The sequence below is a fragment of the Coccidioides posadasii genome, chromosome 3 (genome assembly GCF_018416015.2).
Source record: "Coccidioides posadasii str. Silveira chromosome 3, complete sequence".
NCBI lineage: Eukaryota > Fungi > Ascomycota > Eurotiomycetes > Onygenales > Onygenaceae > Coccidioides > Coccidioides posadasii.
This window is the reverse complement of record NC_089409.1, coordinates 4749944-4763462: the sequence shown is the minus strand read 5'-3', so window position 1 is coordinate 4763462 and position 13519 is coordinate 4749944. Positions and strand designations below refer to the sequence as shown.

Below are 13519 nucleotides of genomic sequence, written 5' to 3'. Positions count from 1 at the left end.
CCATGTATCAAAAGGCCTTCTGGAACGAGTGGTAATTTCTGGCCCCGTTTCTAGTCTAGGTTGATACTAGATATTGCCATACCGGGGGACCAGCATGTGCGGGTTGCACAAGAAGTGATATCAATTTCTGTCAACATCTCCGTAAAATGCTCGATAATCATGCTAATCTCTACTCCGGAGAACGAGCCGGATTATACAAAAAGACTAAAATAAATTATACTGAATAGTAGCTCCCTAGCTGGGAATCGAACCCAGGGCTGCCGTGTGAAAGACGGCGATGTTAGCCACTACACCACTAGGGATATTATGTAATTTACATTTTAATGTAAACTTGTTATTTTAATGAAAAAAATTAAAATTAAATGGATTGAATTTAATTAACTGATGATCTGATTACGGAGTACTGATTTCGGATTGGTGGACCCGCCAGGACCTCCCACTTTATCTGGTGGTCATTAGGAATGGAGAGATGTACAAACTACACAGCACATATCTAGTAAACAGTTAGATAGTTGCACCAGTGGTTTTACAGTGCAGGCATTTTGTCCTGTTGCTGTGTACTCTGTACTCTGCCCATGCGCCGAATACAAAGGAGCTTCATCAGCGGTACACTTCTGACTCTTCACCCAAAGCCGCATTTCTGGCGGTTGGTTCGGCTGACTGTTGATGTCACCTGCACAACGCTTAACACCTAAACAGTTAGCGTGGTGTCACCTGAATGGCTCGAGTATCCAAACCAACAAAGCAAACACTACGGCAACCTTGCGTCAACTCTCACCTGCTGACACAGCTGGGCGAACTTTCGCCTCCTCCCAGTCATTGTGGTGGTCGTTCTTAACCGCCTCCCGCCTCCCCAAAAGACCCCTCAAAAACACATCTTCACCAACAGCATTCAAAATTTCAACGGCGCTTATGATCCTTGATATCTTTTCTATTCAGAATAAATATGTTTAGGGAATGTCCCTTTTCTTTCCCCGCGCTGACACCTTTCTCATCAGACTCCCCTCGATCTCTAGAATCCTCCGCCAGGACGAAGCGTCTGCTTGAAACAATCCAACAAGGCTCCTCTGCAACGTGACCTCCCCATTGCTTGACTTCTAGCGGGGTGCATTTTGCATTGATCTGTATTTGTTTATTCGAGCGTTACGTTCTACTTTTCGCGAATTTGCTTTCTATTTCTTTATCTATTCAAAGGCTGCTATTTAATAAGCCACTTGATTGGGATGTCGACCCCAACACCTTCCACGCCTAAGGGGCCCCGAAATACGAAGAAACACTCTAAAAGAATTGCCACCCCTATTTCTCATTCGAATACCCTCACGAACGGCCTGTCATCTGTGGTAGGAAAGGGAACCCCTCCCTACTTCAGTCCATCCGCCCAACACAACGATTCGAACTCTGCATACGACTCTTCAAATACTCTATCGGAAGGTGGATCACGAAGCAAGAAAGCACGGCCAACGAAAAAACATTGGGATCCATCGAAACCGTCAAATGGCAGCGGGAATACCGGTCATCGACACACATCCTCGCAACCCTCAGTGAAGTCTCCGTTGGCACTTCGGGGCAGTCCACACTATGCCGGGCCGACATTTCATGCCTCCCCCGCGCCATCTGCCTTGCCGGTACCCTCCTTTGTATCGAAATCCGTTCCTGAGGCTGATTCGCCCCTCCAAACTCAAAAAGTCCATGACTCTGACGATGGAGACTCTTCGCCCACACAAGCCAGAACACTTCCTTTGCTTCAAGAAGAAGATAAAAATACGTCTTCGCCTCTTGAGTTCCTTTTCAGGGCTGCTCGGGAAGCGAATAACGTAAACGGCACAAAGGAACGTGGTCGCACGTCCGGATCCACAACTCCACTGCAAGAAGATGTCAAAAAATTTGAAATACCTCAAGAATCCGAGCCCGTCTCGGGTGCAGTTTTCCCTCTTGAGATGGATGCTTCTGAGAGTAGAGTTAAAACCCCCGACAGCAAAATGATGGCGATCGGTCCGTCCTTTGCTCCTTCCTACAGAGAACGGATTAATGCTCTTCGATCTGCGAGTTCTCCATCGAGTCCAGCGGATACTACTACATTAAACGAAGAAGAAAGAAAAGCGAAGGCAGAAGCGTTGAAAAATTTGCTCTTAAACCCTACCCCTCAACGTTCTGCCTCGTCGTCGCTCGGACCTCGCCATAATTCTGGTCTTTTTAGCCCACAATCCACCACTGCAAGGCCAAACCACTGCCGTATATCACAGCAACCATCTAGCATGACAACTCCTGTGTCATCCGAACAGAACACGGCCAAGGTAAATGCTGGTGATAAAAGCAGCAGCATTCCTTACCAATACTTGACCTCCGTTTGCAATGGAGCCCACAAGTTCCCAAACCCATCCTCTAATACTCAAAAAGAGATGTTTCCTGTCAATCAACACAACCCTACCTTCCAAATGTCACGAAATCATTCTGCCCACACTTACTCTGGGCATTCGACCTTCCATGGAAATTATGTTTCGCCTACCCCCAACCGGACCGTGCCTTCACTAGTCTCCGGGGGGCAGCCTGCTCAAGGGGTTTCTACGCGGTTAGATCCGCTGGAAACGAAGAGAATGGAAGATGACCTCCGACGCATTTTGAAGCTTAATGTCAACGACACACATAATGTTAAAGGCATGAGACAGACCATGGCGTGAGGTATTGCATGGACCCAGTCTTCGTTATAATCACACAGACATTCTTCTCCTTGTTTATTTTCATTTTGAGTCTTGTGTTATTTTATATCTAACCATGATACGAGCGTGCGAATATTTATATTGTTTCCATTATGTACTGGATTGAGTTCACCGGTTGTTTATCTCAATCAGCTTTTGGAAGGGAATCGATTGATTCCTTGGGATTTACTGGCACCTATTTGTCTGCCGGTGCTTCCTTTTATGTTGATGGGTGTTTATTTCAATGAACAGAACAGGCTGTGGGGGAGAGGAACGGATGGTTTTGTTTTGGCATCAGGGCATTTCGAGGCTGTTTGTCCCTCTCTTTTACATGTTTTAAGCATGGCGTCAGGTCGGGTTCGTTGACGATATCCGTTCTAAAATAGAACTGTGAAATGGTGGGAGCGGAGTTGTGTATATGGACGTGGCATATTCTCGGGCACTTGGTGTGATTTTCTTCCTTTCTTTTTTTCCCCTTTTTTTGGAGTCACAGATGGGTTTCTCCCTTGATTACGACTGATATGGCTTTGGCATTACCGTTTGGTTTCACCCTTGGGCTTTTGCCGTCTAATTTCTAAGCCCTTGCACCCGCTGGATGGGTTATACTTTGTGATGGATGGACTTTTAAACACCTCACACAATTCTCGACCGTCATCCCCCTTTTCCATTTCGTCATGCCTTTGGCCCCATCGCAATCAACTCCCCTGATATACGGATTCTGCCCTTTTTTATTTTACTTTATTTTATTTTATTTTTACATACATCTCCGATTCGCCCACGACCCGCCATGTTACCTTAAAGTCGTTCTTTTTGTTCCTCTTGATATCATTTCATTTATGCCTATCGTTTATTCTTCCCTGCCTCGTCTGTTGGTTCTCACCTAGATACCCTCTTTTCAGGCCGTGTTTATAGCCACGACATTCATTTTGGGCTTCAGTATAAATATAAAACACGTTCACTACCTTTACTCTATACTAAGTTTCCCGTATTTTGTTGCTTTGGTGTTTCATGTGATGCTTGGGCGCAATTTGGCGGACGGGTCCACCCTGCAGGTGTTTCATGAAGAGCACCAGCCGGCGGAAGAGAGCGAAATAAAAATAACATGGAAGATCCGCTGTCTACATTCCAAGCTCTGAGTGGTGCAGAGAATATTTTCTGGTTCCATCTCGGAGCCACCAACCACAAAACAGAAAGGGCCAGGTCTTAAACATGAGTGGATGTCCCCTGAATCCGCGCATCTCGGTGGGATTCCAATATACTCGCTGCTTTGTTTCTGACGACTCCAGCCAGCCCAACTGTGCCACACGGCAAAGTAAGATTAGGTTGGAGGTTAAGTTGGGAGAGCTAAGCTAACTCCGAGGCTAGTTAGTTAGCTTGGCCTGGTAACTGGCTGTGGTTGAGGTCCTCCTGTGGCTAACGAAGGGTTAACTGCCGTGTTAAGTGTGGCGCACAGCCCAACCGACCGAATGAAACCAACTTAACTTCGCGCAACGCAACCCCCAGCCCGGCCATTGGCTCCTGTTTCTCCTGCTCGTCCGCCTTCATTTTCTCTTCTGCAACAATGACTCTGTCGACGGTCATATCGCCCTACCTGTCAAGCTGATTTCACCTCAGGATCATTTCCCAGCCCTGCTATATTCCCCATTCTATCATTACACTGGGTCACATATCCTGTGCTTCTTTCCACTGCTTTGTGCGAGTTTCACTTTGCTCTCCGTTGCACTGCCTTCCATTGCTGCACGCCCCTGAAATTCTCCGTGCCAGCATCGCTCCTCTTGGCTTGCAACCGCAGTCAACAAGGCCCTCCCACACTCCTTTTGTGTCACCCACTCCCGCACTGCTTCGCTCAATGACCCAGCGGATTGCTCTCCTCGCCTGACTCTTTCATTTCTCTTGTTTCGACTCGACATCGCACTAATTGGCTTCTGTCAGCCATGACGTCGTAAGTGCACGCTAGTCCAACTTTTTTTCGTATTTCCTTTTGCCGCGTGCAGGAAGCTGATAGTCATAGCTTCGGGTCGGCATGGCGTTCCTTCTGGCACACCATGACATCAAATGACAGGCATGCTTCCCACGACTCTCCCTACCGCACCGGGCAGCATGTGCCCCTCAGCCAGAGCCGCCACGCACCCCTCACCTCCGTAGCGACCAGTGCCATCGAGTCCCGACCAGATCTCAGTTCGTCCTTCGAAGAAGATTCGTCGAAGCGATCCCAGCGTTGGTCGGAGTCCCAAGACACTATCACCTCCCCGACCCGGCCATACTCACCGGGAATGAGGTCCAAACAAAGACGGTCCAATGAGCAGGACGAAGGCGTGCAGATGCAGAGCTTCCATGACGGTGCTCCACCCCCTCCCCCGGTCTCGCATTCTTGGAGGAAAATAGATAAATGGTGCGAGAGGAATTACGAGGAACTTTTTGATCAATTGTGCGAGGGTTGCACGCAGAATGATGTCAACGAGCTGGAGCATGAGCTGGACTGCAGTCTACCACTGGAAGTCCGCGAATCGTTGATGATACATGACGGCCAAGAACGAGGTGGCTTACCCACCGGTGTCTTATTCGGGTGTATGCTTCTCGACTGTGAGGAAATTGTTCAGGAATGGAAAAACTGGCGAACAGTCAATGAAGAGTTCCTCAGCACGACGACCATATCCGGGCCACAGCCTCCCCTAAAAGCATACGGAGGTTCCTCGACTTCAAGTGCAGGGCAAGCTCAGTCTAACCCTCTCTGGCGACAGGAATTGCTCGACAGGCAAGATTCACAGCCAGTGCGGGCCATTCAGAAGGCATATGCCCACCCAAGCTGGATCCCCGTCGCGCGTGACTGGGGAGGTAACAATATCGCCATTGATCTTGCACCCGGACCAGCTGGAAAATGGGGCCAGGTTATCCTCTTCGGACGCGACTATGATTGTAAATATGTCATTGCCAGGTCCTGGGCAGCTTTCTTAGCCATGGTCGCAGACGACTTCCACTCTGGCAAGGTTATTGTGGATGAAGATTCCAACGAGTTGAGATTGAAACCTTTCAGAAACGCAGATCCTCCGTACCTGGAGATTCTCCGCTGGCGCACTGATCAGAAGCATGGCCGTAGACCTCCAAAGAAGCGGTCAGGAGGCGTCGGTCTTGGTGTCAACACTTCTGTCAATGGAAAAACTACGAGAGATTCCCCATATGGAAGTCCAACTCCAAGCACTGAGGAGAGAGGGCGTTCACCGCATCGATTCCCGTCACGCGGGCCTAACGGTAGCCCGAAGGGTGGCTTAGCATTGTCTAGTCCTTTGGCACGAGTCGCAGAAGAAGCATCATCTCCTGTCAAAGAGAATGAGCCGAACGATGCAGACAAGAGCAAGTCGAAGGATGCAGATCTCGTTGATCTCACCTCGCCTGCTGCCTCAATTAGAGCAGAACCGGTCCCTACTACCGATTCGAAAAACGACGGGCATGCGGAGCAAGGTACTAGCAAACGCACTTCCAAAGCTGCTGACAAACCGAAGAGCGGCCTGTCCACACCACGCTCATCCACCGGTCTCGACGCGAAAGATTTTGAAGGAATGAAAAGTATTGCGATTTGAGCGCTGCATTGTATGCCCCCTCTCGCAAATATCGGCTATGAGAGAAGAGCTTCCCACACCAATTCTGCCCCTTTTTGAGCACCAGCATAGGCATGTCTTTTTCTTTCCTCTTTGCTCCATGTATTTCTTGTGGGCCTTTTTTAACACTGGGTTTCATTTGATTGGGCTAAACAATCCTCACATCTGTCCAAGCAAAGAAAAAGTCGATCAGCAGGAATTTTTCTGATGCCGAGATGATGTGACGTTCATAACTTCTCTCGATGGCCTTTTCTGCCTTTATTGCTTTTGTTCAGAGCGATTCCCCTGTTTTTCATGCTTTTGCCATGAATTCTTATTTCTTATTTTACCAAACTTGCTTCTTTCACTCTGTGTTTCTATTTCTCTTCCAACTTGTACTATTGGGCGAACCCCTTTCCCTCTCAGAAACTGTTTAATCACCTTCCCATATTGCATCATCTTGTGTTATCCCTTCTGAATAATTACCATTACAACCTCTGATTATGCAGACTTGAACGTGCTTTTTTTTTTTTTTCGTGGCTGCTTTCTACCCAATCCTGTTCACAGAATCATACCTGAGCCCTGGATGCCCTTGCCCTGGACCTTCTCTTGCTGTTTGTTGAAGAGCAGCGCTATTTGTCATGTTAAATGTTATTGGGTTTCGTAGGAAAGAATGATTCCCACGAGGCAATGAGGATGTGTTGGGAAGTAGGATCCTGAGACTCGGCGCAGTCATCCACAGACCAGATTCTGTTGTATGATAGATATTAGTTTACTGACAGTGTAGCATAAAAACCGGAATCTTATCTCTGAGGATTGTACACACTTAATATTCGTAGCATGGGATAACAGGACCTGATTTAGGGTATCATGGGTATCTTCTTGCTTTTGATCTATGTCTCGGAAGTACTTTTTCATCAGGTCCATATCTAAAATCCAACTGCTCAATTTCAAGGAGATTTCGAGCACCACTTGTATAACGGAGCTTAGCCGGTGCTTGAATCAAATCCGCCAGCAGGTTCCCATAAAGCATGCCGGATATAACCCGTCAGCATCAGTCCCAATCCGAATCATCGTCCTCCACCTTCCTTCTTCCGCTCCTAATCGACTTCTTCCCGCGATTTCGTTTCTCCTCCCAATCCTCACTCCCATCGCTTTGCCCATCGTCATCCCTTCCCTTCCGCCCAATCTTCACCCCGCTCAATATTCCCTTCTTGACAAACCTATCCTCCAACACACCTGTGTCAAAATCATCCCCCAACGCGTCCAGTCCCCCTGTTCCCAACCCCTCAAATCCCAATACTCTCTCCCGAACCTCCCCGTCCACAAACCCAATGACACACGGTAACACTCTGATCTTCAACTTCTCCACTATAAAGGGAACATTGCGCACGTCGACGCGCGCGAATCGGGCTCCACTGCTCGAAGAGTGCGCGGTGGATAGGCAGGTGAGATGTTTGTCCATGGTGGCGCAGCGTGCAAAGTCCGGATGGGAAAAGTGCAGGATGCAGTGAGAGAGTTGGGTGGTGAAATCTAGGACTGCTTGGTCGGTAGGGAGGCTCGGGAGCGGGGAGTTGTTGAGGAGGGTCGTTACGGTGCCAGCGGAGGAGGGGGTTGTGTCTGCGATGGGGTTGGATTGTGAGGTGTTTGTGGAAGAGAGTTCGGCTTTTATTTGTGCGATGCGCTGTGAATTGTAGACTGGGTTCGATTCTTCGTGTTCGAGGGCGTCGAGGAGCGCAGCGGTGTCGTCGTCGTTGCTGGCGTTGGACAGGGGCATGGTTGTGGGTGCGGTGGGGTGGCGGTTGGTGGATTTGCACCGTCGATCGTAGGGTCAGTTGTCGTGTTTGAGGGGGCAGCGGCTTCAAGGGCACATGAATTGGATATTAAAAACAGAGCCTTGTAGACTGGAGGGATCAAAAACGCGTGCCTGAGTGTATCTGGAGCTCCCGTATGCTCATCCCGCCGCCGTCCCTGTCCAGCCCAAAAGTCGATATGACTAAGCGCTACTCCGCTCTTGGCGCCCATTCCGCTGCTCGGTGCCAAAATACCGCTTTATATCAGGCGATCTAGGTATCCTGTTTGCACACGAATTAAAGGCGATGAACGCATTGTAGTTATTCGAGTACTGCTATGGGTACGGCCGTGCGTCCTTCTGCTCGTGGTAACGGATAGCGTGATATTTCTTCGGACTCAGTACAGACATTGCGTCCATATCCAGTGCGCAGATGAAGCTCTCCGGCTCAGTCCTCAGTTCATTTAGCTCGACACTTTGATGGCTCTGGGCTCTGCAACACGCATGTTGTTGGCAATGGTCGCGTTTTCAAAATCTGCTTTGATATGTCTGACACCTTGCTGTTCCTCAGTTCCCGGCAACGACCAATTGCTCGGGCTGCCGATCGTCATTCCTTGCACCCAACACACCACTCTTGACAGGGGCTGGCGAATCGGCAAGTTTTAAATACGAGAATTGATCTAAATTTAACAATCTTTTGAGCCTCGGGTCTTCAGTCTAGGCAGCTGTTTACTCACTGCTCGAGTATTCTGACACCAAAGAATTCGTGGGTGAATTTCCTTGTTTGAAAATCATGATGATCCTCTTGATAAATATTCTTTCGAATGATCAATGAATCAATAGATTCACCTGGTTCTAGAGCACAATTTCGTTGCTCAGCTATTTCAGATGCTGACCTTTTGCTCCTGATAAGTTCGCCATGCCACAATACACAGGAAAAACAAGCAGTTCACGTTCAAGCTCAGAAGAATCCCACAGTGAAAGCCAAAAAAACAGAGGAGAATTATCCAGCGAAGAATTACCTCTATCCCGACGGCGACCGCATCAAAAGTCCCGCTCGGGCTGCACAGTATGCAAACGATGAAGAATTAAGGTAACTCCATATTATGGCGTGCCCAACCTTTGATATCTCACTGGTCTCCTTTTTCTCCTTCCTTCCATTGCTCGCCTTCCAGTGTCTAGGAATGGCTGGTAATTGTTTTTTTTGTTTCCAGTGCGATGAAACAAAACCTGAATGTCGGCGGTGCCAGCTTCACGGTGTACACTGCATCTACAAGCCGACTGAAGAGCGATACTTTATGAGATGCCGACCCCTGAGACTGATTCTCCAGAACCAGACACCTACTGGTCACAATTTCTCTCTGTCACTTGCAATGAAGAAAATATCGGCCATGTCCTGCACTCCGCTGGCGACATGGTGTCGGTGAGCCGTGAGAACCTTGAAGCGGTCACACGATTTGACGTCTTCACGTCGCATACGTTGGATGCGCCTCTTCCCCGACATATCTTGCGCACGCATGGTGTTTCACTGAGTTTTAAGGTAGTATACGTACACTTTACAAAATGAGCGCAGCTTATCGGCTTGTTTAGGCACCCCATCTCATGCACGCAGTAATTGCATGTTCAATAAGCCATCTACTTCATGTGGCTCCATCCTATGTTCCCAATGTTCCTGCAGAGTACCACTGGAATCGCTCAATTTCTCTCTTCAATAAAGAGCTCAACGGACCCATCGACTCTACAAACATCGATGCCGTCCTGTGCACCTGCATGCTGCCCACTACCCATGCATTCACAAATGGCGTCGACCCTAATGACACCGAAACTTGGATTTTCTCTCCCCCAGGAAAAAGCTCCAATTGGCTCTACGTCGGCGGCGGCCTGTCAGCAATCTGCCAAAGAGCCGAAAGCGACGGCCATCACAGCATCTGGGCTCCAGTCTTCAAACTGAGTGACGAGTTCTACCGCAACGCTGAATTTCAAATTGAGGACATCCCGCCTGCATTTCGAGACTTGTGTGGAATTGGCCAAACCTCCGACTCCTCCAACAACCCGTATTATTTTCCTCTGCGCACCCTATCCGTCCTGATGCGTCTTGAACCATCGGCCGCCAATTTGTCCAAGTTGGTTATTTTCTTCGGACAGATGCTGACAGGATACTGCAATCTCATCCAGAAAAAAAAACCTAGAGCGCTCCTTATATTGGCTTATTGGTTCGGTCTTATGTGCAGTGCGGATCAATGGTGGATACAGGATAGAGTCAGGTCGGAATGTCGGGCCATTTGTAAGCACCTAGAAGGAAACTATGCAGACCCGTGTATAGCTGAATTATTGGCCTTTCCAGCCTTAGCATGTGGGCATGCTACAAGCACTCAAACGCTCTTATGATTATGAGTGTATAATGATTTTCTAAAAAGGGCCTTTGTCATGGCTGTAAATAGATGTGCAAAAAGGGTACATGAGGCTGGATATTGAGGAGATTAGATGACGATATTTAGACCACATACACATACATAAATTTCATCCTTATATCTTCGTAAACAAAGCCAGAAGTAAGTATGATTTCCATTTGTCCAATATCCGTCTAAATCGATGTTGCTAAGGCCGTCGGTCATTATGGTACATCCCATAGCCTTCAGCCATATAAGTGTAAAGATTCGCCTGCGAACTCTTTACAGTAAAGAACAGCACTCATGCGACAAGAGGCTTGCTTGCAAGAAACTGGGAATTGATATATATATCTGCAAGATACTAAGTTATAATGCAGAATACAGTGGATTTAAAAGTCTCCAATGGCTGCAGATTTACGCTACGGAATGGATGTTATCTCCCAGATCACCCGAAAAATATATTTTGAGAACACCAACTCCGGCGCAATAAAACTCAAAAAATCAATGCTTGAGGAAGAGATGTGCAAATCCCATGGCTGCTAGTAGCAGTGCGCTGCAACTTAGAAACACCGTATTGCGATACCCCTCTCCTGAATGGGTGTCAGCTTATTTGCTGCTTGCAGGTCTGGAAATAGCAACTTACCCTCTTTCGTCAACGCAAGCCCAGCAACAACAAAGATGTTCAAGGGCACCCTAAAAAGCGCATATATGCTTGCTCTGTGCCTGTCATCGACCAGTACGCTTTTCAAAACACCCATACTGGGGAAATAGACGCCGATTGTCATCTCATATAGGCAAAAAGCCCACAACGTCGATGTTCTCGTGGGACACAAGACACTCCAAGAAAGACAGCTACTTGCGACTGGAAGAAGAACTTTTAGCAAACAGCTTGATCGTACCAATGCAGGAGGAGGGGAATTGCCCTGCTCCAGGGGTAGTTGAGAAGACGAAGGTCGCATGAGATATGCGAAGACCTGAGAACCAAACATCATGGCTGCCATGAAACTGGCGAATATCAGCCCAAAAGGAGGGTTTTGAGGAACGGACGTGTCCGCTGCCCGCTCAGCCGAGATTATTGCAGGGGACCAGAACACGACAAATAGATACATTGTTCCTTCGAAAATGGTGGAAGCAATTCCTAGGGTCAGAACGCGACCGTCTGCCATCCTTGATATCAGTTGCGAGCGTGACAAGCGAACAGAGTGCAAAGCCCCTCACCTTTTATCACAGCCGAAATACCGTCCATTAAATGAGTAGCGCTGGAGTCGCCTTTCAGAACCTTTTCATCGCCATAGTTTTCACCCTACGGATGGCATTAGCCAACAGCCGAACCGAAATTTAGTGGACTGAAAAACCAACCCATTTCCTAAGAATGGCAAAAAATGCTAGACCCAGGCAGAAAATGCTTGCCAGAAAAGGCGACCGTTTACTTTCAGTCCATCCCACAAGAAGCTCACTCAGCAGCCCCGAAGCAACAGCAACGATGGTATTCAATATAGTCATAGTGCCGAGAAGGTCATTCAATTCGGCGCCTTCTTTCTCCAGTTCCAATCGGTGAAACTCGGCGACTAACCATGTTTCAAACACCGTGAAAAGCAGCGTGGTCCCAATGCCCCCGAGCAGTCTGCCCAAAAACAAAAGGTAAACTGAGCTCGGGGAAACCGTGAGCAGACATGACAGACTGTATATCACACAAAAGAAAAGGCAGGCCTTCCGTCTTCCATAGCGATCAGCAAGACTGCCCACGAATGTGGCGCTAAGTGCTCCTGAAACGAAGCCGGTAGAGAAGAGAGCTGCGACAATGTTCTCGGGGAGCTGGAGCGTTTGTTTATAGAGCGGGTAGAGATACGGACCCTGCCAACCTCGTGCCGTCAGTCACAGTAGATAATACTCGGGTACTTTTCCATGGGCCCGGAAACAACAGACCTGCAACCAGTCCGAAGCGACAACAAGTATATAAACGACAAAATATGTGTACTTGAGGTTTAATTCTGTCTGATTCGCGGCATTGCGGACCGTATCCGAGATCTTGACATCAGAACGTTTGCCGTCCCATCGCCTGAAGGCGATTGTTGCGTTCGCCAGCACCCATGCTGCCAAGCTCACAAGGTAAAGATCCACCGCCATTGATTTTGCATTTCAGTGAACGAAGCAAGGGACGGAGGAGTTAACTAGCTGAATCGTTTGAGGCAAAGAAATGACTATTAAGGGCGCCAAAAAGGAGACGGGAAACATCAATTGCAAATTATTTTCTGACACATCTCAAGATTTTCACGCCAGAGTGTTAACTAACTACCCCGTCGAGCATGCGAAACGTCGTCAACACCGCACCCTGACGTCTTTGATAAAGCATGGTCGGCTCCCCTGACTGGAGCACAAGCACCAGGGCGGCTCTTGGTGGCAATGGAAAAAAGGGACCTCGAGGATTGAGTTCCTGGTTGATACTTTACATGCATCACCACCCAATCAGCGCTGCTGCACAAACCTCCACCGGTGTTCGTCATCCAGATGGCACCGCCACGAAACAAAGGGAATTATTATTATTTGCTGGCTTCCATGTGTCAGAAGTCTGCGTTTCTGTACTCCGACGCTCTGTAATCTTGACAAGTTCCTCAGGCCGCAACGAAAAAGGCAGACCGGACAGGGTACCACGAGAGGTGACGGTTTGACTACCAGTTTTGTCCTACGACCCCGGCAAACTACATACATGCGGAGCAGTCACTTCCATATACCCGATGAGATGGCGCTGAAATTACCCTGTAGCTTGCTGTTCCCATCCGACATTCAACCCACATCAACAAGGAATGATCTCACAACGCGGAGAAATGTTCCACTCTGGGGGAAGGGGACAAAGTCACAGATACGGAGTCTTTCTTACGTGTTTCAGTCCAGATTTAGAGATTTTGCGCCATGTGTTTGGGCTGCCCATTTGCCGGAACAAAGTTCAATCAGTGTCGGAAAAGAACCAAAATAGTCTCATCCAGAGAGACAGTCGCAAGCCACCCAAGGTTGGACTACGAGTTTGCTTTTCTTCTTCCTTTTCCTTTTCCTTTCTTTTTTTTCTTT

The 13519-nt window shown here is 48.2% G+C and overlaps 5 protein-coding genes and 1 non-coding gene across 6 annotated transcripts; 3 read left to right on the top strand and 3 right to left on the bottom strand.

The window, feature by feature from the left end:
- Positions 1–230: 230 nt before the first annotated feature.
- Positions 231–302, bottom strand: D8B26_006493. The gene has a single exon. It is a non-coding gene; the product is annotated as a tRNA-Glu (tRNA).
- Positions 303–1223: 921 nt separating this feature from the next.
- On the top strand, positions 1224–2678 carry D8B26_006492 (uncharacterized protein; the record flags this gene model as incomplete). The annotated part of the gene is made up of 1 exon (XM_003069540.2): positions 1224–2678. One exon carries the CDS (start codon positions 1224–1226, stop codon positions 2676–2678), a length of 1455 nt encoding a protein of 484 aa, XP_003069586.2.
- Positions 2679–4630: 1952 nt separating this feature from the next.
- On the top strand, positions 4631–6274 carry SMI1 (Cell wall assembly regulator; the record flags this gene model as incomplete). The annotated part of the gene is made up of 2 exons (XM_003069541.2): positions 4631–4638; positions 4708–6274. The coding sequence occupies 2 exons, from the start codon at positions 4631–4633 to the stop codon at positions 6272–6274; spliced, it is 1575 nt and encodes a 524-aa protein (XP_003069587.2).
- A 1051-nt stretch (positions 6275–7325) lies between these two features.
- On the bottom strand, positions 7326–8048 carry D8B26_006490 (uncharacterized protein; the record flags this gene model as incomplete). Its single annotated transcript, XM_003069542.2, has 1 exon — positions 7326–8048. One exon carries the CDS (start codon positions 8046–8048, stop codon positions 7326–7328), a length of 723 nt encoding a protein of 240 aa, XP_003069588.2.
- Positions 8049–9366: 1318 nt separating this feature from the next.
- On the top strand, positions 9367–10451 carry D8B26_006489 (uncharacterized protein; the record flags this gene model as incomplete). Its single annotated transcript, XM_066125194.1, has 3 exons — positions 9367–9603; positions 9654–10347; positions 10408–10451. 3 exons carry the CDS (start codon positions 9367–9369, stop codon positions 10449–10451), a joined length of 975 nt encoding a protein of 324 aa, XP_065981275.1.
- Positions 10452–10954: 503 nt separating this feature from the next.
- Positions 10955–12822, bottom strand: D8B26_006488 (uncharacterized protein; the record flags this gene model as incomplete). Its single annotated transcript, XM_003069544.2, has 5 exons — positions 12380–12822; positions 11813–12307; positions 11672–11756; positions 11097–11612; positions 10955–11043 (listed from the first exon to the last, which is right to left on the bottom strand). The coding sequence occupies exons 1-5, from the start codon at positions 12578–12580 to the stop codon at positions 10955–10957; spliced, it is 1386 nt and encodes a 461-aa protein (XP_003069590.1). The 5' UTR covers positions 12581–12822.
- Positions 12823–13519: the final 697 nt, after the last annotated feature.